This window comes from Lepidochelys kempii, chromosome 11, assembly GCF_965140265.1.
Source record: "Lepidochelys kempii isolate rLepKem1 chromosome 11, rLepKem1.hap2, whole genome shotgun sequence".
NCBI lineage: Eukaryota > Metazoa > Chordata > Testudines > Cheloniidae > Lepidochelys > Lepidochelys kempii.
The window spans coordinates 39,936,383-39,962,039 of record NC_133266.1 but is presented as its reverse complement, the minus strand read 5'-3'; the positions used below and the strand labels follow the sequence as shown (position 1 = coordinate 39,962,039).

The 25,657-nt window shown below is 41.0% G+C and overlaps 1 protein-coding gene across 3 annotated transcripts in view; it reads left to right on the top strand.

The window, feature by feature from the left end:
• METTL8 (methyltransferase 8, tRNA N3-cytidine) overlaps positions 1–25,657 on the top strand; it is a 44,226-nt gene that overhangs the window by 3,579 nt on the left and 14,990 nt on the right. For 2 of the 3 annotated variants that reach the window (XM_073305818.1, XM_073305816.1), the window contains 2 exons: positions 7,733–7,888; positions 21,491–21,582. In XM_073305818.1, coding sequence (XP_073161919.1) covers positions 7,746–7,888; positions 21,491–21,582 — 235 coding nt within the window. In that variant the 5' untranslated portion in view covers positions 7,733–7,745. Of the gene's footprint in view, positions 1–7,732; positions 7,889–18,485; positions 18,554–21,490; positions 21,583–25,657 lie in introns of those variants that run through there. The other variant, XM_073305819.1, reaches the window with a different exon arrangement.

Here is a 25,657-nt window from a genome sequence, read left to right as displayed (position 1 = left end):
CTAGGGATAACGAGGTTAGTTCAACCCTGATTGGTTCGGCCGATTGCAGCTCCCAGTGGCCACGGTTCGATGCTCCAGGCCAATGGGAGCTGCTGGAAGCGGCGGCCAGTACATCCCTCGGCCCGCGCCGCTTCCAGCAGCTCCCATTGGCCTGGAGCATCGAACTGCGGCCACTGGGAGCTGCGATCGACTGAACCTGCGGAAGCGGCAGGTAAACAAACCGGCCCGGCCCAGCAGGGGCTTTCCCTGCACAAGCGGCGGAATAAGTTGGGGAGCCACTGTTCTAAACAGATTCTGTCACTTTAAAAGTCCTCACATTAGATTTTACTATTATTATAGTTTGGATGAAGTATTTCATTTCTTAATACTCATTTACTCAAGATCTATCACTGATTTAAGGCCACTGTTCATGCATAAACTTAACTTTGCTTTGTTTTGCTGTTGCAGCACCAGGAAGCAGGGGATACACAAATTAACTAGCAAACCCTGTGCCCAGAACTGTGATGTTCATTGATGACTTTCTCTTTCCATGCTGATGGGGGCAAAGAAGTCAGTGAGTCAGATGCTTGATAGACTCAGCTTTATAAGTAACAAAAAGGGAAGTGAGTTGTCACATGTAAAAGGGGAAAAACTACGTCTACACGGCATTTTGGAGCAAGCCTCTCAACTCTGGATGACAGACTCGGGGTAGTGGGTCTCATGTTAGTGCTCTTAAAAATAGCTGTATGGACAGCACTTTGAAGTTGTGGCTCGGGCTGGAGGTCAGGCTCTGAAGCCCACCCCGTTCCCTAGGCTTCAGAGACCCAGCTCTAGCTCCAGTTGCCACTGCAAAGCTTTGTTTCTACAGCTATTTTTAGTGTCATAAATGGAACACTAATGCAAGCCCCACTAGCCCGAGTTTCTCAACCCAGGCTGGGAGACTCGCTCCAAAATGCTGTGTAGACATACCCTAATAGGGAAAGAAGGGGGACGGGTTCTTTTCAGCCTTTTGGAGGGAAGTACATATGTGTGTCTAAATCCTAGATGCTGCAAACACTTACCACCAGGACTACTCGTGTGTAGAGTTAAGTCTTTGCAGGATCTGGACCCAAACATTTAAAAAAAATATGTGAGCCGATCCCTTTAAAGTAGCAAGCATTAGTAACAAAAAACTCTGAAGTGAGGGTCACCAATATTTCCCTCACGTCCATTATTTAAAATCTCTACATCAGGAGTAATTACAGGCACCAGTTTTGCTGTGTGTGCCTTTCAGTGCACATTAAGAATAAAAATCTTTAATTGGCATGATTAACACAAACACTATTACATGTAGAACTTGCTGAAGAATGGAATCTCCATCCTGCAAGAAATTCTGAAATTTTGAAATACCGTTTTTCATCCCAAATCTCAATGAAAAGTTGAAATCTCTGAACTTTTCATAAAAGAAAATATTCCAAGATATTTCATTTTGACATGGTCAAGAATGTTTCGATTTTATTTTTTTGACTTTTATAATTATTAACAAAATATAATGTAAAAGTTTAAACATTTTGACTTTTGTAATATAAAAGTTGAAACAATAAAGTTGTAACAAAGTGTTTGAACCTTATCAAAATTAACCATTTTGATCTTATTGTAACTAAATGTTTTGATAATTTCCCACAACATTTTCAAGGAAATCAATACTTTTCTACAAAACATTTTGATTTAATCAAATCAGCATTTCTCAATGGATACTGTTCCATTGGAGAATTCCTGACCAGCTCTAATTACAAGTAAAAAGATAAAATAGGGGCACAGGTTGTTTTGGATGGAATGAGTCCAAGCAGCCTTTTACAGACAGCAAAGTCTGTCCTTGCTTTTGGTTGGTAACCATATCCTGCAATTTTCCTTGCATAATTCATTTTCAAAACTGCTTCTTTTAGTTGTTGCACTCTGACTGCATTTGTATTAGTTAATTAAAGATTCTCTAAATAAATTATATCTTTATGTCGAAGGTACTTACTACTTCCTTACCTGTCAATCCATTCATGTCTTTGTTCTTGCATTTGGCATTAGCTCAACTTGATTTGCATTTACATTTTGCTTTTAACTGTAACGTTTATAAAAACATATTAACAAACACAGTAGATTCCCTCAGTGCAACAAAGGATAATTTGGAGCAGTTCCCTTAAAAAAAATTCAACACACTATTCACATTCCAATTCATATACATTATTAAATAAAATAGATTTCCCTTTTGGTGGAGGTATGACTATTATTTTTTAGCAAAGGAATATTGGTAACTTACTGTTTTTCACCTATATCTTTGCAGTTCATCACAGACTTGAGTTATCTAGCAGAATAATTTTAACAGGCATCTACAGGGGGAGAACAGTGACTAAGGAACAAATCTCCAAAAATGCCAAAATATGATTTAAAAAAACCAAACAACCCTCCAAATTCAGTATGGCTATTCCATAATCTTAAACATTTTTAATTCACCACTCCTTCCACATTACTGTGTGCTGGCTGTTGTCTTGCTTTTTCAGGAGCCGACAGTAGCTCCAGAATTTTTACTCCAAAGAATGTATTCCTTATAGTTCAGCTGATGGCTTTAGCAAATTTTTGCTTCCAGAAAGGCTGTTTTATATGACTTTTTTCCTTCCTACAGCTCTTGGTGAGGGAGATACAGTCAGGAAAATATAAGCTTTCTTACTCATTGTACAAAACATTTCCTCTTTCCCTAGCTACTTTTAAAGATCAGTTCTACTCTGAAATGTGATTGTAAAAATGGTGCCGCCTTAAACTCAACTAATCTGCTCCTTGTGTGTATTCAGAGTCATATCTGCTGACCTTAGTGGCAAAAATAACTTTTTATTATTTCAGTTAGCTGTATTGACCCTACAGTGCTGAGAGAGAGATTTGGATTCTATTCCTTCTTATATATATAAAGAGAATCATTGACAAAGTTTTCCCATAGTTAAATCTGTGCAAACCCTTGGAGGGCAGTAAGGTTTCACAGGAGTCATTGTGGGCCTGAGTTGGCCTGCATCACCGCCCGAGATGGTGCATGAGAAGGAAAGTACTATGTTTGAATCTCTGATTCCAGGTTGTTTGCGGGATTGGCAGCTAGAAAAATATCATTTTACTTACAAATTGAGCACATCATCATACCATTTGAGAGAAAATGAATATGGAGCCCCACAATGCCATATTTAGAGTGACTTTTCAGAGTAGAATTAAAGTCCATCGTTTTCAGTTTTGTCTGATGGTACTGCAATAGTGGTGCCTGACGAGGAATTTTTTAAAAGCACTTAATATGTATCAGATCTTTTCCCTCATTGTACACTTGTGGCATAAGTTTTCCCTCGAAACCCATTGAGTCTACTCCCTTCTCACCTTTAAGGATTCCCCGAACTCATCTGTTTCCTCTCATGTGGTATTCCAGCATTTCCATTTTTCTCTCCCAAATTCCTGTACTTTAATACACTAGCTGCAAAGTCCTTGCTTTCCTTCCAAATTATCTGTTTTATTTTCTAGCTTCTTTATGTGATTTTTCTGCACTGTTTCCCAGCTCTCTGACCCATCAATTTCTGTGAATTCTTTTTCATCTTTATTTTCACAAGAGGTTAATGACTTCGTCTTGTTGTCCCTGTTATGGCAAAGAAGATCCAAAGAGGCTGTAATACGTGCCTCCTCACACTGTTCAAGGCAAGATCAATATATCTTTTTGCTGCAACACCTGAGCTATGGAGGCTGACTGGTTTTTAAAAGTCCATTTTGTCTATTATTTTTGGTTTGGTTTAGGCTATTTGCAGTTTATGTCTGGACCTTAGAAACATCAGTGTTCAAATGTTCAGTAATTTGTCCACCACCAACTCCGAGTATTCTGTTCTGCAAGATCTTCTCCAGGACTGACTCTTCCGCCTTGTGTCCGCTGGCGCCTCTTATCTTTTGGAGATGTTTTACATAGCTAAGGTCTTTTGAGCCTCAGTAGCATTTTGGTAATAAAATACCAAATTTTAGTAGTACAGTACCTGCTTCACAGGAGAGTTGTGAATGTTTGTACAACTAAGTTTGTAAGTGCCGAGTAATAGTATGACGTTCAACTTTTTCAGAATATCTTATTTCATAAGAAGGTAAATAGAGTAACCCAAATTATTACAAATATAACCCCATTAGTCCCCTTATAAATATAATTGTGACAACAACAGCAGGGCCAATGGTTGCAGATAGAATGAATCAGTAGTTTTGTAGTCCAGAGAGCTACCAAACAACAAATTGTTTTTGCCACAGTTTATTGGAAACAAATTTTCAGATAGAAGAATACTTGATTTTTGTCTGACCTCTGTTTCAGAGCTGATACTCCTCTGGGCTTTATTCCTCCATGGTAAGTGGTTTACAGTATGTCCTGCTATTGATCTCTTGTTCCAATCAGAAGAAAACTTGACTCTTTGCTATTTAAAGCAGGATAGAAACAGCTCTTCCCTCCCCCATCCTGTCTGTTTTACAAATCTCAAGTTCCAGCAGGGTGGAGACCACCATTGGGAAGCTCAAATGTCAACTTCAATTTAAAAAAAATAATACTTTCCAGTCCAACTGGCAGTTTAAACATAACGGCTTCTCTGTGTGTGCGCCGTGAGAAAGCTGCACTGAGTGTGTAGCTTTTTTTCTTTTCTTTTTAAGAATCTCCTCCATTAGCTCAGCTGAGGCAGAGAGGCAGAGTCTGTGGTTGTCAAGATGATAATTAGAAATAAAACATCTCACCACGAACCTCTAAAAGCTTAAACACATCACTCCACAGGAAGGACAACTTCCACTCCTTTTCTAGCGTGTTATTCCTCTAGTGTTTTTGCTGGATAAATGGCTCTGCTTACAGTGGTTGCTAATTTTTTATATAAATCCTGTGGGTGGTAATTTCTGGGAAGATGAAGGGTTTTCAAATGGAGGCCAGATTATTATTGCTATAATAATCAAGTGTATAGTCGTTTTGCTTGTTCCTGGCTATGGGTCTGTACCAAATAATCAACACGTTCAAACAATGTTCCCTGGTGTCAACTCCACAGTGTGCACATAGCTGGCAGAGAGTTGGTTACCTCTTTCAATAGATCATTTAAAAAAAATCAGGTAAAGAAGCAATTGAGCGATGAGTCACTTTTGAAAATGGGATTTAGGCTCCTAAGTCACTTAGGTGTTTTTTGAAATGTTATGCTTAGTAGCCACACTGCTCATTAATCACATGATCAGTAGTTCCGTCAGCACATCAGAGCTAAGCCTGGTTCCAGGGCTTTCCTCTGCATTCTTACCACTTCCAGCTTCCATATTTCACTTGCCTTTTCCCTATATCCTTGCAATGTTTTGAATATTGCAGGCTTCAGCAATTAGTCAGCTACAAATTCTCATACAAAGGTCAAATTCTCATACAAATCCCAATGTTTCACCTGTTACTCGTGCCAAATCATTTTAGCCACCTGTCTATAGATCCCATCTGTGCATCTTTTCATGTTCTTAATGAGATAGAGAGCCAAGCAAAATTATGCTTAGCATCTGAATAATTTTTATTTTATGTTGAACATCAATTATAGCAAAGGAAATTCAGGGCATGAATTCAGGCCTTGGCAGGTAAATGAAGGAGGAGCTGATTTTGAAACAGTATGTAATGTAATAACATAATTTGCCTCTAAGGATCTATATAGTCTGTTAATGATTTGAGATCACAGTTTGGTTTTGGGGTTTGTTTTGTTGTTTTTTGTATCTTTTAAAATAGTATTAACTTCGCATAATATAAATCCTACATTATGGAGCAGTAGGTATGTTAATTTTTAATCCTAGCAACTGTACAGAAGCATTTCTAATAACTTCTTGTGTGCAGTCTATATGCATGCTGTTGCAGAGCTGTACTGATAGGATGTGAATCTGTTGTTTTATTGTAAATAAAAAAAATTAGCTAAGGCCCTGATCCTGCAAAGACTTAGGTACATACTTAACTTTATGCATGAGTGATCCCAATGAAGGAATATTACAACTTGCATGCATAAGTCTTTGCAGAATCAGAGCGTAAATGATTTTATTATGGTGGTTTTATTGTAAATTGGAATTATCATTTTAGTTACCCAAATATGTTGCCAAGGGACATAGTAAACTGATTAAAATTAGAAGTGGTTTTGATTGAAAAAATAGTTTTGTTATATGATTAAGTGCTACACCTTCACCATGTGAAATCATACATTCCTGTGTACTGGCAAAGAAGCTATTATATAGCAGGTACAGCAGCCCTAATGTACCAGTTGTTGTTAATGAGACACTGGAAACCTAGAAATATGTTTTTAAGCCTTCGGACAAATATAAGGAAATGTTAATCTTGTTCTCGCTCTCTTAAAGGCTTAAAATTAATAAACAATAGCATTTCTAAAATATTAATCATTCAGAAGCACATCGTAACTGAGGAATTGTTCAAGTTGTTTAACTGATTCGTTTACAAAGATTTAGATCATACATCTAGTGAATCTTTTTTGTTCACAGTGCAAGACTTGTGGTCAATCATATAGTGCATTACTGGTTTTTTCCTTAGATAAAAATCTTCATCTTTTAACCAGTTTGCAGAGATTGTTTTACAATAATGTTTGCATTTAAATAGTGTCTGCGTCTTTGTAACTAAATGTTGTGTTTTCAATGCTACGTGCATTAGATTTATATACACATTTTATGCAGAGAGAACACTCTAAAAATAATGACTTAGTAGCATTTTTTTTTTTGGAATATGCAGAGCACTTGAAGGAGAAAAGAACAAAGGCACGTCAGGGTAAAAATAGGAGGAGGAGCATTTCGATTTTACTCCTTTACTTTAAAAAAGGGCTTGTATCAACTAGGATATGGAGAAGAAGAAAGGGAAAAAAAGCCCCCACAAAACAGGATGCTGGTACTAACAACAGCATATATCTCATCGTTGCTTATTAGACTCGTTTGAACAAATTCAGAGTTAACATTTTAGAGTAATAATAATGTAAAAAAAAGAGGTGCTAGGTTAGAATTACATGTTTAATAGAATAATCTCAAACACTTTATAATTCACATGGATGTAGAATTAACATCTGAAAACATTCACTTCAGATGAGGTATTGAATACAGATTACTATAATGCGCAGTAGAAGTTTTTGAAAGGTGTCATGTGCATACCGTATATAATACATTTCTGAATATTTCGCTTTCTATTTTAAAGAGTGAAACCACAGTAACAGCTTTAGAATGAAATCTTTTGAAAACCGTAACCTCGTGAGTGGGGTGAAAAATGTCAAGTAGAATAACAGTATGTTTCCACTAGAACAAATGGTTTGCACTCTGATCACTTCTTGATTATTTTTTTAAAGGGACAGTGTCAAGGTAAAAACAAAATAATCCAAAAATAATTTCCTTACCTTGATTACTAATAACATTTTCCATTTTTCAAATGGAAAAACAAAACACATAAATGCATTGATTCACCATTTTGTGTGTGTGGCTTTTTGTCACTGTCTAACAGGACTTTGAAAGTAGATTGGCAAGTTTTACTTTCTGTTTCCTATATAGCAGAAGCACATTTTGGGTTATTTGGGTTTCCAGCACACTTGAAAGATGTTAACATTTAAAAAAAGCATTTTAATTGATTTTAAAAAACAACCTGCATCATTAAAGCCCATATTGCAAATTGACTACTTGACCAAGGTCTCTTCTAAGTGACATATACCATTAAGTTCTAGCAAAGCTATAATTTCAATGGATTGTGTTTTTACAGGTCTCTGATCAAAATGAATGTCATTAAAAGGCTTTCTGCTTCATATCTGAGGAAAAGCAAGATGCAGCAGAGGTGCCAAAGTAACAGACGACCAACTGCTCCACTTGGGTCACGGATTTTAACTGATCCTACTAAAGTTTTTGAACATAACATGTGGTGAGTTGCCTCTTCAAGCTTGATGTTTGATACTGATTCATAACACTTCTTTGAGATGTGTTGCACATGTCCATTCCACGGTAGTTGTGTGCGCACCTTGTGCACAGTTGATGGAGAGGTACTGACAACTGGTGTACCGTCGGAGGTACCCATCGTGGTGATCTGAGTGCCCTCTATTGCCGCTCACCGCTGCATGCTGGTATAAGAGGGCAGAGCTGCCCCTGACTCCCCACTTCTCCCCGTTCCTTCTTACTGCCTGTGATGGTTGTCAGAGCAATTCCAAACTCGTGACAAGTGCTTCCCTCACTCCTTTATTAGAAGTTAGTTAGTTTTTAGCTAGTTTTTAGTACTAGGTTTTCATTTTAGGTCTTTTTTGACCACTCTTTATCTGCATTACCAGGATCTTTAGTAGGATTAGTACTGGAATGATGTCTCACCAGCTGGGGTTTAAGTCCTGCTGGACTTGCACTAAGCCTATGTCAGTCAGCAACCCTCCCCTGGCCTGCTTGAAATGTTTGAGGGAATCCCACATTAGTTACAAATGTCACATTTGTAAAGGATGCAAGCCCTGCTCACAGAAAGACAGAGTGTTAGGGTTTGAGTGCTTACTTATGGAGGCAGTGCTTTGCCCTCCTTTGGTGTCATCACGTTGGGAAAGCTTCCCAGGTACATCAGCTTCAGTGTGGAGTGCCCCAGCAGAGCTATCTGTAGCTTCTCGGGCCCATTTGCTGATACCAAAGAAAAGACTTAGGCCTTCCTCAAGTTTGGTACCTTGATCGAGTGTGTTGGTACTGAAGCAAAGAGACTCTGCCTAACATTCACGGAAGAAGCTCTCTTTCAAGCTCTCATCGCTAGAAAGAGGGGATTGCCACCTCCAAAATGTAGAGAACTTTGCAGAACCATCAGACAGTGCTGCTCCCAGCCACCCCGGAGGCAAACACAGCTGCAAGGGACCCGCTTAGCATCTCAGTACTTGTATTGCCTGCAGTTCAAGAAGGTTTTATAGCTGGTACTGATGTTGCAGCTCCTACCTCACTGCGTCAAGAGCCTGCGGTACCGTTACCTCCCAAGCTTCTGCAAAAGCCAGTGCAGTTGAGAGGCAAGCCTCTGATGATATCTCTAGTAATGCCATCCCTGGGCTCAGACTACCTCTCTCCCACCCCAGCTGGTTCTGCCCCTCCATTTTCAGAAGTTTCGGACTCTCAGAGGTGAGGTCATCTGTATCCTGTCAAGGATGGGGACTGTGAGTCATGCAGTAACCTCAGCACTGGCCTCCTTCTAAGGGACAATGGTCTGGTCAAGGATGGGTCCCAGGTCCATACTGCTTGCCATTTTGGACACCTTGGGGTGTCCCCCCTTAAGCTATGACCTCCCCTCAACTATCTCATTCACTGTTTTCAAGAGCATTCTGGGGGCATTGGCAGCAAATTCTCCGGTTCCTGGCACTGAACTCAGTACTGACCAGCCAGAAGTCTCTCAGGCAGGACGTAGACCAGCCACCACCTTAAAAGCCTTTGGCATCCTCTTCCTCATCACCAGATGAGGCTGGCAGGTGATTCACCACCACCAGAGGACCGCAGAGCTCATCAAGATCTTTCAAATAGAGTGGCCTCTGTGCTTGACATTCAGGCAGAGAAAATCCATGAAATCTCGTACAAGTTGCTGAACGTTCTGGTATCGGTGGCCCCTGTCAGAGTGGCTCTGCCAACTAATGAAGCCATTATGGAGCCCATTAAGGTGCTTTGGCAGACACCCCCCTTCTCGCCTCCCACAGCAAAATATGCTGAGAGGAGGTACTACATCCCTTCTAAGGGATACGACTATTTCTACTTTCATCCTCCTCCGGCTTCCCTTATAGTGGCAGCTGCCAATGAGCAGAAGAGAAAAAGACACTAAGCATTGACGCCAAAAGACAAAGATTCAAAGAGACTGAATCTGTTTGGTTGCAAACTTTATTCCTCAGGAAGTCTACAGCTCAGACACTCCTGAGTCGCTCTCTGGGAAACGGTTATAAAATGTAAAGATAAGTTACCAGAGGGCTGTAGACAGTTTGCAGTAATGGTGGAAGAGGGTAAACTGTTCTCCAGGATAGTTTAGATAGCACAGACTCAGCTACTTGAACCATGGCATTGGCTATTACGATGAGAAACTGTTTTTGGTTGCAGTCTTGTGGGCTACCCCAGAGGTCCAGCACACCATCCAGGACCTCCCTGTTGAAGGTCCTTCACTGTTTTCAGAAAAAAAAACAGATACAGGGCTCCATAGCCTAAAAGATTCAGGACAACACTAAAATCTCCTGGAAATCTATGATCCAGCAATGAAAAGGAAACAGTTTTGTCCGCAGCTCCTGTGCAGGCACCAAGTTTTTATTCCCCGGTCCCAAGGTCTGCCAAGGAGAAAGGGCAGGGGTTATAGGAGGCACCCCTACCACCCTCCTCTTCAGCATCAGTGGTCTCATCTGATCCAGCTGCCTGGTTCAAACAGCCATTTTAATAGGCTGGTCGAGAGCAGTGTGCCAGTGACCATAATTCCATTGGTTCCTCACCTTTTGTTTATTCCACTTCCTAAGTGGTTGGTCTCACGTAATGTCAGATCATGGATCTTAAAGCATGGTGGACTAGGATATGCCTTCCAGTTAATTTCTACCTCCCCTTTCCACCTCCCTTCCTTATTCCTCTCCAGGGACCATTTTCACGAGATTGTCCTTCAGGAGGAGGTCCAGTCTGTTCTTCAGGCAGGGGCTGTAGAGGAAGTCCCGTTGCCTTTCCACATGAGGCACTACTATCCCCACTGCTTCCTTGTTCCCAAGGCAAAAGGGGGCCTCAGGCCTATTTTAGATCTAAGAAAGTTGAACAAATTCCCGAAGAAAATTAAATTCCACATGTTTATCCTACCTTCAGTTATTCCCTCCCTGGAACAGGGGGACTGGTATGCTGCCCTCGAGTTAAAGGGTGCTTACCTCCATGATGCAGCACGCCACAATTATCAGAAGTTTCTCAGATTCATGGAGAATGGGTACCATTATCAGTTCCATTTGATCTTTCAGCTGTTCCTCAGGTGTTTGAGAAGTCCGTGACCATGGTGGCACTGTATCTATGAAAACTAGGAGCCTACGTGTTCTCATACCTGGACTACTGGTTAAGTTGGTCCAAGGCTCAGTGATACCAGGCATATCCACAGTCCTGTCCACGTTCAATGTGCTGGGACTCCTACTAAATGGAGACAAACCAATCCTAAAATCAGTACAGAGACTAGAGTTCATTGGGGTGGTCTTAGACTTCACAAAGGCCAAGGCCCATCTTCTGCAATCCAGGTTTGAAATGTTATGGGACCTAGTGATGCAGCTGAAAGCCCATCCTTTCACTCCAGCATACAGCTGCCTCAATCTCCTGAGTCACATGGCAGCATGCATCTGGGTAATTCAGCATGCCAGGCTATCTCTCAGAAAGCTGTAGCGGGGCTAGTTTCAGTGTTTGCACCGAGTTGTTGTCGTTTGGACAAAGTGGGTTGAGTGCCAGTGTTAGTTTTGTCATCTCTGGTTTGATGGATGGATCCTCTGAAAGTTTGCATGGGTGTCCCCTGTGGCGGGTCAGACCCCCATTCTGGGATGCCACTTGATGTACTGGGGTTTCACTGAGCCCCTTCTGCTCCACCAGCCTGGATTCCCTCTCCCTGTTTTGCTGAATTGGTGCTCTCTGGCCTCTTGCAGCACACACATGAGGTAGACACAGACTGATGTCAGCTCTGTGTGAAAGGATTCATCCAGCACTCACGTGCACACCCCTCTTGGAATAAACCCAAAATAATACTGTCTTGCACTGTATAGAAAGATCTGCACAGCGCAAGCTCATAAAAATTCGCCTTCTCCCTCAATGTGAAGAGAGGTATGCACAACTTCTTGCCCCCCCCAGTTAGAAATTGCACATACTGGGTTTCATAATAAACAAAACAAATGTATTAAATATAAAAAGCAGATTTTAAGTGATTATAAGGGATAGCAAACAGAACAAAGCAGACTGAGCAAATAAAACAAAACACGCATACTAAGCTTAAGATCTTAAAGAGACTGGTTTCAAGAAATAATTTCTTACCCTAAATGTTGTTTTAGGCAAGTTGCGGAGTTTCTGTTTAGAGTTCCAGTTATTTCTTCTTACAGACTGGACCCCTGTCTCAGTCTGGACTCACCCCTGCCTTTGCCTTCAAGTTAGTTCCTTTGTCCTTTCAGGTACTTCCAGCAGTCTTTCTTCTTCGGTAGGCAATGGAGGAGAGTCCAGATTAACCCCGTTCCCAACCTTAAAAAATATTTACCTAAGGTGGGAAACCTTTGTTTGATCCCCATCCCCCTATAGAGGAAAAACACCAGCAGTGTCCAAGGTGGTATTTTGTATCAGGTGATCTTATCACCTGACCTTGCAGTGTCAAAGCAACTATGAAGCCAGGTTTATTTGCAAGGTCCACAGGAAGGAACTCCATGCAGACGGGAGATCCACATCTCCAAAGACTCATTGTCTTTTTCTAATGGCCCATTAAGGCTGATTGCTTTCTGTCTGGTGGGCGTTTCCCAAGTATACACACAGATGTAATTGTTACATGGTCAATATTCCTAACTTTAGTTACAGAAATGATACATGCATACAACTGGATAATCACATTCAGTAAATTATAATCTTTCCAATGATATCTTACTTTATGCAAGATGGCTCATGTATATCTTAGTTATACCATATTCATATCATAACCATATCTCTGTGAAGAATATGGGGTGTAACGTCACATCCCCTTTGTTCCTCCCGCTACCATCCCTCACTTTAGTCACAGACACATCATCCTTGTGTTGGAGAGCTCAAATAGAGTTGCTGCAGACCCAGGGTCTTTGGCTGTCGTAAGTTCTAAAGACTCATAAATGTCAGGGAGTTAAGAGCAGTACCTCTAGCCTCCTTGGCAGGGCTGTCCTTATTCATACGCAAACTACGCAGCTGCGTAGGACACCAGGAAATTTGGGGCATCAAATTGCCCCAAATTTCCTGATGCCCTACGCAGCTGCATGTTGTTCCAGCGGTCAGCCTGATCCCCCGGCCAGCAAAGCTGCCCCCACCTCTGCTCCACCTCTTCCCCAAAGCCCCTGCTCCACCCCACCCCACCTCTTCCAGCCCCCACCCCCACTCCACCCCTTCCCCAAAGCCCCCGCCCTACCTCTTCCCACCCGTGCTCTGCCCCAGCCCTGCCCCCCGCCCCACCCCTTCCCCTGACCTACATCCCGGGGGACTGCAGCAGAGGTCGGGCACGCCCTGCACTCACCAGGTGGCAGGAAGTGGAGTGACCCAGCCCGCTCTGCTCCACCAGCTCCCAGCTGCGCCACCGGTGAGTGCTGGGGGGCGGTTCCTCCCTACCCCCCAAGTCCCAAGGCTGGGAGCCAGGGGAGCAGAGCAGAGTGGGCTGGGGCCAGGTCACTCCACTTCCCGCCGCCCCGTGAGAATGGGGTCGGGCCCCCCCTTCAATCACTGGACGGCAGGAAGTGGAGCGACCCGGCCTCAACCTGCTCCGCTCCGCCGGCTTGTGCTGGGGGGCGATTTCCCCCCAGCCCCCCAAGCCTGCTTCTGCTCCCCCCCCGCGGAGGCCTGGGGCCAACCCCCCCCCGACCCATGGGGGGGCTGCATAGGGCACCAAAATGTCTAGGGATGGTCCTGCTCCTTGGCCTTCCTCCCCCACATAGTAGGGAAGAATGTATTAATTGTAACAGAAAACTCTGCAGCTGTGTTTTACATAAAGAGGGAGGGAGGGGCACGATCAACCCAACTCTGCCAAGAGACGATTTGCCTCTGGGACTTTTACATAAACAACTCAATTCATCTCAGAGCTGCTTACCTTTCAGGGGAACAGAATACATTAACTCATCAGCTGGGCAAGTCCTTTTTCAACCACCAGAACTAGCTGTTGTGTCCAGACATGGTCAATCCATCTTTCAGCTCTGGGGAACTCCCCGAGTGGACCTGTTTGCAACAAAGACCAACAGAAAATGCCATCAGCTTTGTGCCCTGAGAAGTCTCAGCCCAGGCTCACTGACAGATGCTTTTCTCCTATCCTGGAAGAATTCCTTCCTGTATGCCTTCCCTCCAATTCCTTTGCTACCCAGGTTCTTATTCAAAGTCAGATAAGATCATGCGTGTCTCTTTCTTATAGCACTAACATGGCCTCATCAACACTGGTTTTCAACCCTACTAGCCACATCAGTCGAGCCTCCGCTGTCTCTCCTGTTGGATCCAGACATCATTTCCCAGGACCACAATCACCTTCTCTGTCCCAGCCTCTGAGACCATCTGATCGCATGGATACTTCGTGGTTAACACCATTTGAGTGATCTTGCTCAAAGGATATTCAGAAAGTGCTTCGGAATAGCAGAAATCCCTCAACTCAGAGTACTTACCTGACTAAGTGGAAGAATTTCTGTGTTTTGGTCCCATCAGAAAGCCATATCTCGAGGGTGGGCTCCCCTGAACCTCGTGCTGGACTGTATTCTATATCTAAAACAGAGTTTTGCTATTAGCTCTATAGCATCTGGTAGGCTATTTCAGCCTTCCACGTCTCAGTGGATAGTAGATCCCTTTTCTCCAAAACCATCATCACCAGACTTCTAAAGAGTTTGGTCAGATCGTACCCACAAATGCAAAATCCCATTCCTCCTTGGGATCTGAACTTGGTCCGAGCAAAATTGATGGGACCAACCTTTGAACCCTTTGCAGCGTGCTGTCTGCTGCACCTGTCCATGAAGGTAGCATTTCTAGTGGCCATTACCTTGGCCAGAAAAGTGGAAGAATTGAAAGCCTTAGTAACAGGCCCTTCTTACACAGTTTTCTGTAGGGATAAGATTTATCTTCTCCCTCACGCAAAATTTCTCACTTAAGTATCTCTAATTTTCATGTTAACCAGGCAGTCTATTTGCCGATTTTCTTTCTGAAACATCATGCTCCCAGAGGTTCGGAGAGACTACATTCGCTGGATGTGAGAAGGGCTCTAGCTTTCTATCTGGAGCGTACTAAGACCTTTAATCCTCAGTTGTTCATTGCAATTGTGGGCAGAGCTAGGGGCAGACCAGTGTCTACTCAGAAGATGTCATCCTTGGTCTCTTTGTGCATTTGTTTATGCTACCAGTTGGCTAATATAACCCCACCAGCTAGGGTATTGACACATTCTACTAGAGCGCAGGCAACATATGCATCTTTCTTGGCACAAGTACCTGTCATAGACATTTGTGAAGTGACAACTTGATCATCTGTCAACACTTTTGTTTTGTATTATGCCATTTCCTGTCATTCCAGGGACAATGCCAGTTTTGGATGGGTTTTGTCTTTCAGTCACAGGTCAGGTAGACTCCGAGGCCACCTCTACGTTTGTCTGCTTGTGAATCACCTACAGTGGCATGGACATGTGCAGTACTCAAAGAAGAAAAAACAGTTACCTACCTTTCTGTAACGATTGTTCTTGAAGATGTGTTGCACATGTCTATGCCATGACTCAACCACCCTCCTCTCTATTAGACTCTGTCCAGTACAAAGGAACTGAGGGGGCCTGGGAATGTCTCTGCCTCTTATATCAGCATTCAGTGGTGTGTGGCGACAGAGGGTGCAGGGACCACCCTGATGGGTAGTGATGAGGGAAAAAATTCTCCAACAACTGTGCACGAGGTGCTCGCTCACCTACAATGAAATGGACATGTGCAACACGTCTTAAAGAATAACAGTTACAGAAAGGTAGTTAACCGTTTTTTCTGGGTTGGGTGCTGGTGTGTATAAAGGGTAACAGTTATAGAATAGAGGCCAGGAGCAAGCAAACTTGAAATCTGATATAATTTAACCTTCCTGTGGATGTTGTTGGTTATGAAGTGCTCTGTCTCTATTAGGCTACTAACAAGTAGTCATGGGTGAGATACTGTTATGGAGCAAAAACTGGCCAGGTGACAGAAAGCAAAGAGTAAGGTTAAATGGCCAATTTTCATCGTGGCAAAAGGTTATCAGGTGCCTCAAGATTCCATGTTAGGTTCCGTATTGTTTAATTTATGCATTAATGATCTGGAAATTGGGTGAGTAAAGAGATGGCAACATTTGCAGTTGACACAAAGTTATTTAGGTTAGTCAGAACCAGAGAGTACTGTGAGGAACTTCAGAGAGCCCTAAACAAGCTAGATGAATAGACAACAGAGTGGCCAATGAAATTCACGGTTAACTAATGCAAAGTAATGCATATTGGAGGGGAAAATTTAAACTTTTCATATACCTTAAAGGGTTCAAATTAACTGTATCAGCTCTGTTGTCCTCAGTGTGCAACTGTGGTCAAAAAAAGCAAACAAGATAGACAAGGAATATGATGGCAAATATTATAGAGAACCTCATAATGCCTTTAAGTAAATCAGTGGTTCGGCCTCATCTTGGTAATGTCTGCAATATTGGTCACCCCATCGCTAAAGGTTTTTGCAGAATTAGAGGAAGTTCAGATAAAGGTGACAAGAATGATCAAAGGCTTGGAAAAATTATCTCTATGAAGAGAGATTGAAGAGGTTGGGGTTGTTTACCTTAAGACACAGATAAATAAGAAGTGATCTGATAAAAATATATAAAATAATGACTGATCTAGAGAAGGGAGACCTGGACCTTCTGTTCCCCCATTTCATAACACAAGAACATGGGGACATTCACTGAAATAAAAAGGGTGGCAATTATGTGAAAAACTGTGTAAGTAAACTGGAAATCAGTGTGTCAGGAAGTTGCTGAGCCTTAATAAGAATCAAAAACGGATTGGACAGGGAACATAGAAGGGGTTCTTTAGAATTTAAGCCAGTCTCTTAAGTATTAGGGTACGTGTACACATCCCTCAGAAGTGAGCCTCCTAGCCCAGGTCTATAGACTGGAGTAAGGGGCTCTTGCTAGCACTCTAAAAAGAGCAGTGTAGACATGTTTTGAAGTTGCAGCTTGGGCTGGAGTTGGAGGTCTGAAACCCTGCCCTCTTCCTAAGCCTCAGAGCCTGAGCTCCAGCCCGAGCTGCAACTTTAAAGCACTGTCTATTCAGCTGTATTTAGAGTGCTGGCTTGAGCCTTGCTAGCCAAATCTGTCAACCCAGGCTGGGAGGCGTGCTTCCACGGGCTGTGTAGGCATTGTCTTAGAGATCAGGATGAGATCTAATGTGAGGACAGATTGTCCTGCCTCTACCTACTGCAGGGTTCTCACCTTCCTCTGAAACACCAGCCACTGTCACAAACAGGATACTGTGTAGATGGACCTCAGGTCTGATCCACCTGAATAAGGTTTGCAAGTTACTGGATCTTTTAATAGTCTCTTTTATTTGTCCATCAGGTAGGTATGATTGAAATCTTTTCAAACCAGCTTTTAGCAGAATTTTGACAATAAAAAAGCAGATAAAATGGGTCAACAACATAAAAGATAGCAGGGTCGCTCTATTGAAACTCAGGATAGAAATATCACCACAGTCATGATTATATAATGTAGAGGGAAAGGTTTAAACTGGACCTTTCTTTGTATATTACTATTTTGAGCATTTTTCAAGCCTATGACTGTTGCAGAGGATGGGGGCAAATGTTTTAAAGCATGACCGAGAGAGCTAAACACAAAAAGGGCCAGTCCAAGGTTTGTTTTTAGTAACATGCATATTCATAAGAGAGTATAAATCTTAGAGGAAGAAGCTGCATAGCTAAGAAGCTCATTAAATAATGTGTTGGTTTGCAGAATTTTCTCTCTCCTGGTTAATGTGGTGGTGGCGTACTGTTAATTATGTAGTACTATTATTTAACAGGTAACCCTGATTTCCCAGTTAAACCCATGTAGGATTTACTGGCAGATATTTAGGTGGGGCTTTGATTAAAATGGTCCTGTATCCTTTCGTGTTGCCTTCTATATATTGCTATATTTCTCTAGATGCTTGTTGCATGATCTTTCATCATTTAAAGAAGTGACAAATTATGCAAACAATGCAGAAAATGTCTGCTTCCATTTACACCCCCTGTTTAGGCCAGTAATCTGCTGGGTTTTCACGTGTGGAGATGTGGGGACAGTTTGTCCCCCTGTTTAATAGGAAAGTTAGTGGAAAATGGGTAATAAACTGAAGATAGAATTGCCTAATCTTACATCAAGCATACTCAAGTGAATACTATTTTGACAGAGCTGAGATGGAGAGCTTGTAGGGTCCCTTTAGAGAGCGCTTTTGGAAGAAGTGTTTAAAGTATTTATGTAAGCTTTATCCTAGTTCTAGTTGGCCTGTATGAAAGGACAAGCAGTCTCCTTTAAAGCATGCAACCTCTAGTCTTGCTACTGTGTGTGAGACATGTCACGCATCTTATACAGACTTTTAGGGAAAAGCCAAGAGTCTTTCATTCAGCTTAATGAAAATATCAGTGGAGCAAAAGCAATAAATCATTAATTAAGAATGAAAACTTCAGGCCACCATGATGCCTGAAGCACAATAGCATAGCATGAGGCACATCCCTGTGTAACTGATTCCCCTTGGGATAGGCAGGGAATGCTGTTTTTTATGTTAACTATTAGAGAATGAACAAAGTTCCCTGGTTGTCAAGACTTTCTCGTCTTTTAAGAGCCACCAGAGTTCTGCAGTTTCCCCTCTGTGATACACATGACTGGCTGGCTTTCTTCAGGACTCCAGGTTTGAATAGTTATTACATATTACATGTGCATCTCTTATCTTCCTCTGCATCTTGTGAACAGCAGATTGGGCAAACTGGCTGAATTAAATTTATTTAAAAAACAAAAACCTCAAAACACAGACGAGATGCCCGTGTATGGTTGGGAATTGAGCACCCAGTTGCACGTTTGGGCACTGATTTTAATTAATGTCTGCAGAGGGATTCTTGTCTTCCATTTTATTAGGGGACTGCAAACATTATTCATTGCGTATAAAATAGAGTTTCTACTTAAACTTAATACCAAATTTTGTTCTCAGTTACATATGTATAACTTCTGCTGCAGTCACTAGAAGTTACACCCATTTCACTGAGAGCAGAATTTAGTCCTTAGTGCATAGGAACTAGCTGGCTTTATGAGAGCATGGGAGAATTACCTCAGAACAGTAACATTGTACTGATGTTCCAGATGTCACCTGTTCCATTGTTCTGATATTTGTTCTTCCTGTCCTCCATGGTTCACGCTGATGCAATAGAGTAAGGGTCACTCTCTATATAACTCTACCTACCATCAGTCCTAAAGCTCAGTGTCCAAGCTGGCATAAGGACATCACATATTGCAAATGAGTGTGGAACGTGCTTTGTTACATCATTGACTCTAAGAGAAACGCAGCAAAATCAGACATGGGTGGGATTTTCCTTGCTTTGCCCATGACAAATATTTGTTAAAGCAAGCATGCAGCTGAGAGAGAGAATAAAATGTATAACTGTTAATGACAGCAGGTTTGTCCACATCTTAGCCTCTGATCATCTTTATGTGGAATCCTCCCTTTGTAATGCTGCCTGCATCAGTGTCTGTTTGCCATATTCCATGTGAACATGCTGTTTAACTGTCAGAAGTCTTTTTATATTTTTTTAGTTTCTGTGTTTCACATTCAGGAATTGGCCTGACTTATTCCTTCCGCCCTGCTCCTCATTTCAGCTCACATATCCTCTTCTTCATAACAAAAGAATTTTCTTTTCTATTGTGAAAAACATGTCTGAAGCTGCTGATTTCTGGAATAACTTAGCTGGGGGGAGTCTTGAATGATACTTGGCCTTGTCTGAAAATAAATGTAGCCTGGTTAGTAATATGCTCAAAGACAGTGTCCAGTGCATTTTAAAGCAGAAGAACATGGCCCTGTTCAAGTTTAATGTGCAAGCTAAAATAAAATTAACCTTTATTGCTATTGTGCATTTGAGATGATTATTTATATTGTGGCAGTACCCCAAATGCGCTAGGAGCTTTCCAAACACAGAGAAAAATGAAGATTCTGCCCCCAAAAGCTTACAGTTTGAAAACAATCTTAGAAAGGAGTTAAAGTAAACAAGTTAGATCCCAATCCTGCTTATGCCGAAGTAAATGGGAGTTTACCAGGTCTTTAGGGCCTGATCTGAGAGCTACATTAGAGTGAATAGGAATTGCCGGAGTTCAGCACTTGTCAGGGTCAGGTCCATATTTTGTTCCATTTAAGGTATGACATGAATCTGTTAAATGAGCAGCGTGAACCATTTTACACAAGCATAGTAACGCGTTCCGGAACCACAAAGTATTGCAGCATAGTTCGCCTTTTTTCAGAAACTTATTGCTCTTCCTTCTTCCATATAGCCTGTAAGAATTTCTGGATAGAAATATGTTCCCTGTCTCAGCAGCGACTAGTTTCCTACATAGATGACCTTTGGTCCTCCTCATGATAAACATTAGTAACAAGTGGATTCTTTGGATCAGAATCTGCGCTAATAGATCTGCGTAGACTCAGTCAAGTATACATCTAATGTGACATATGAAATAAATGCATATAAACAAGAATTAACTTGCAAGGTGCATGCTAAATCCAGGGATGAAAACAAAATGCCAATGATTTTGCCTCATTTTCAGTTGGAAGTCTATGTTTAATCATTCTTCTGGTTGAGATTTATGTCACTAGCGATTCATCGTTATCTATAACACACAAAAGCTTAGATTTTTTTAACTCATACAAACTCCAAGATTTGAACCTGCGTCATTCCTGGGAATTGTCTCACATAGCAAAAAATCAAAGTGTGTTTTTGGAGGCATAGGCATAATGTGATACTGGCATTGGCTCCAGTATTCATTAACTCTAGTCTGGTTGACATTTGCAAATTATTAATTGGCCAAGAGATCTGAATCTTTATTCCTGTCTGGTTGTTCATGCTTTGCTATTAATTGCTTTATAGCACCATCCCTCTGGATGCTGTATCTATGTTTTTGTAGTCCATAAGTATACACAGAAATTGCAAAAGTCTTTCACCAATCCAATGAATATATTCCTGTATTAAATTGTTGTTTCTAAAAAGTACAGTTCTGTAGAACATACTTCAGCTCACCAGGATACCAAATTGTATAACTATAAACTCATGGAGGAAAAGTTAAGGTGACCCATTGTTTTTGCTGGAATGACAATATATTGCTCCAACATAATGAATCAACTTTATACAAGAACAAGACAACATAGATAAATGCAAGCTAGCAAGAGAGCCATTTTTTAATTTACAAAAATATAAAGAAAGCAGCACTACAATTTCTACCATTGCCAATGTAAGAATAAATCATCAAGCAAAGAGATAGCTACAGAAAATATCACAGAGAGAGCAACAAAAAGACAACATGCCACAGAATCATTCAGCTAATCAGCTAGTAGGGTGTACAGTTAAGAGAGGACATTATATTAGCTGTCAGCATAGAGGCTGCTGGAACTCAGAACAAAGCAAAAGAACTAAACACAAGAACTGTAGGAGCTCCAGATTGCATCAGGACCAGCTGAAAGAATTCTCTTGCACCAGAATGTATTTATTATATGACACTGGAACATACAATGTAGTTCATTTGTGAGCAGTCCCCCCCAAAAGGCTATGGAGAAATCATATTAAAAACGTGTTCTGCGTCTGTCTTTTTGCAGGGACCACATGCAGTGGTCACAAGAGGAAGAAGAAAGAGCCAGAGAAAAAGCAACAGAGAACTCGCTTGTGCGAGTTCAACCGGAAGATCAAGGTACTGAACCCATAATTCCTAAGAAGTTCTAATGCTCCAAGAATGCTCTTTTTTTGTTTATATTTTTCCTTGATTAAATCCACTTTTTGTTCATTTACCTTTGTCCTATGAACCACGACAAACTTGTCCAAAAGCATTCACCTTTACCTAGCTATTCAATTATCCCTTTAAAGTATTTTCCCTTTCTCCAGGGCAACAGATCTCAGCCTAATATGATGAAATATGCAAATTGCAATTTCCAGAGTTGTGAATCCCGACCTTTACAATGCTTCAAATTGAAGCCCCCATCATTGCGTGTGCTGTCACCATAGGGAAAGGGAGTGAATTTGCAATCGTTGGGGGTGATGAAATCTAAAGTTCTCATGTACAATTTTCACATTTGCTTTTTAATTTGGTTGCAGATAAGCTTAGTGGGCTAGTGGATGCAGATAGCATTGTCTCTCAGGAGATCTGCGATGGATTTCTGGTCCCAGCTTTATGCCCTTGGCAGCTTGAGCTAGAAGTGCTTTAGAGACATTCTGCTCAGCCCCTGGGCAGAAGGTGTTTTCTCATGTTATTCAAAGGTGACTCCTGTGAACTAAGGAGATTCCTTGGCTGGCTATATATTCCCTCTTTCAGAGGGATGGTGAATTGAGGGAGTAAAGGAATTAAAATTTTCAGGGCTTTGCCCTGTCCCTAGAATACCTTCTTAGGGAAGTAAGCAAAGAGTGTGACACACACTGGTGGCATCATTATAGTGGAATTTCTACTCACAGTTGGATCTCACTGAATTCATATCCCGAATGATCCTGTTACCTACAATTGAAAACCAGCACTCCTCTCCACACATGCACGTTTTTGAAGCATTGGCATGCAGGAGGAGAGTAAGGCAGATTACACTGCATATTTTGATGAAAAAAATCAGCAATATAGATTTTTGCAGCACCTGGTGAAATGGACAGTGTTGATCAGGGGCAATTGGAGGGAGGTCTCCATGTACAGGAAATCCAGAATCCTGGGTTTGTTCTGTTTGGTTTTTGTACATTCCCAGAACTGGGGCATTAAATCTATCACAGCATTAATCTTGGAGGCCGATAATCTCTCTATTATTAGAAGGGTATTCTGAAAACAGTTATTTTTGTGTGCATTAAGGTGACAATGGGGGTTGCAGGTCTTGAACTTTGTCAAACTAGACTGTGTCATTATGATGTTACACACATTTTAATTGATAGCACACATTGGAGTGTGTTTGAATTACCTGTGAATACTTCTTCTGTAATGTGCTCTTCATTACTTTTAATACCTTGTGATTGCGGCTTTTTTTCTGACCCTTATTTCTTTGCTTCATAATACCCTGAGAATAGGGCATGCATTTCCCATCATGATGAATGGGAGTGATTCTCTGCACACCAGACTGAAAAATGACCCTATTCTACCGCCTTCCATGTCATCTTGCTCTTTTACATTCTCTCCATTCTCTCATTCTTTATCTAAATCCACAAAGATAATGTTTATCTTTTCAACTTCACATTTAATATTTTCATCCATTTATTGAAAACAGCTGAAAATGAGCCTGTCAAGTTTCCTCCCCCACTCTGAACTCTAGGGTACAGATGTGGGGACCTGCATGAAAACCTTCTAAGCTTACTTTTACCAGCTTAGGTTAAAACTTCCCCAAGGTACAAATTAATTTTATCCTTTGTCCTTGGAATAACCACTGCCACCACCAAACTCTAACTGGGTTTACTGGGAAACGTAGTTTGGACACGTCTTTCCCCCCCAAAATCCTCCCAACCCTTGCACCCCACTTCCTGGGAAAGGTTTGGTAAAAATCCTCACCAATTTGCATAGGTGACCACAGACCCAAACCCTTGGATCTGAGAACAATGAAAAAACATTCAGTTTTCTTACAAGAAGACTTTTAATAGAAATAGAAGTAAATAGAAGTAAAGGAATCACCTCTGTAAAATCAGGATGGTAGATACCTTACAGGGTAATTAGATTCAAAACACAGAGAATCCCTCTAGGCAAAACTGTAAGTTAGAAAAAAGACACACAGACAGAAATAGTCATTCTATTCAGCACAGTTCTTTTCCCAGCCATTTAAAGAAATCATAGTCTAACACACACCTAGCTAGATTACTTACTAAAAGTTCTAAGACTCCATTCCTGTTCTATCCCCGGCAAAAGCAGCGTACGGACAGACACAGACCCTTTGTTTCTCTCCCTCCTCCCAGCTTTTGAAAGTATGTTGTCTCCTCATTGGTCATTTTGGTCAGGTGCCAGCGAGGTTACCTTTAGCTTCTTAACCCTTTACAGGTGAGAGGATTTTTCCTCTGGCCAGGAGGGATTTTAAAGGAGTTTACCCTTCCCTTTATATTTATGACAGAGCCCCTGGTTGAAAACGTAACTGTGTACACAAGTGGTTGATGTAACATTCTTACTCCTCATCGAAAGTAAATTATAATTTAATTTACACTTGCTAGAAATAAAATAAGCATGTGTTTGCTTATTGCCAAGAAATGTAAGAATCCAAGGACATTTTCTATGAACGTCACTCTGTTTAAAACTTGAATTAGGCAAGCATTGCCAGTAATGTTTCCCCAAAAACTCCAGCTTGGTTCAGCAAGTGGATTACATTTTGGCCTATTTATATTAACAAGGAACTAGACTGAAGCTAATGAGCAGGTATTTTGGTGCCTTGGACACTGCAGTAAGGGGGAAAAAATGAGTTTCCTACAATACTGTAATATCACTAAAATAAAATAGCTGTGACAAGCCTCAGTCCATTAAAAATGAGGCAAAGTAACCAATTTCTGCAGGGTCCTAGTTTCAGAAGCTCAGTGCACCTAGTTTCAGAAGTAGGTTTTGGAAAGTGCTACAATTGGGCAGCTTGAGAAAATAAACAGAAGCGAGGAAAAACCATGACTCAGAAGCTAGGCTGACTGACATTTCTTACTTATGAAATTTTCAGAGATTAAGAAAGGAAAGTTAATAATTTAATTTAATTGGAAACTACATTACCCTTCTCTGTGCCTGAACCACAAAGAGAGACAGTCGCGCAGGAGCATTGTAAGTTGAATACACTCCTTTCTGATCAATTTATAAAGAAATTGTTAAATGAATTAATTTAATAATGATGGGTTCTGTCATATTGATAGGAAAACTAACTGGCAATAACACGATGCAGTGAAGGATGTATGTTTAAAAAAAAAAAAAAAGACTGGCCAACAAACTACTGAACCTGAATTTTAAAGGCTTTAATTTTAAGCATTGTGCTCCTGTATTAAACATGCTATCAAATCTAGAAATCTTATAGGGAAGTTAAATGCAAGGTTTTTTAATTGTGTTTTGATCAGATATTTAGGGAAAATTGTGACTTTAACAAAGAGATGAAAGTAATTTAAGACTCTTTTGAGAAGGAGGCTTAGTTTTGCATTTTTATCAAGTTATCTATACAAGTGCAACATAGACTTTTGAAATCCAGTATGTTTTACCTCAATTAACTCTGTACTTGCAGTGTAAAACAACTCTGCACCATTAATGAGCATGACTAGGTCTTGCCCTTTAATAAAGAATTATGCAGATCTCTAGTACAGGGTATTCTGTCACCCTATTGGCACATCTCACTACCTCTCCTAAGCCAAACATCTCTAATGGCTGTTCTCAGCTTTATTTAACTTTGCAAAATTGGAGTGATTGTAGGCAATTTTGTTTTAAGATACAAAGGAAAATGACAGGAGAAATGTGATGTAGAACTAGTGGCCCTGTATGTATATATAGTATGTAATAGTTGTTAAATCATGTACTAGATATTAAATAAATTGCCTGAGAAATCAGAATTCTTGAACACAAAGGGCCAATTTTTAACAGCTCTATTTAAAGGGTTTGCAAAGTAAACAAGCATTCCTGTTACTCCTGCACATGTTGTTTTCTATAGCACATCAGTGATATGGTTAAAAGAGTATGGGCTGCTATTGGCCACATGCAATAACGCTGATCAGTGAATATGGCTCTGAAGGAGTGGATTTCTAATAGCATATATTTAGAGAGAGAACTGCAGTTAGCAAAACATTTGCAGTTGTTCATATAAATT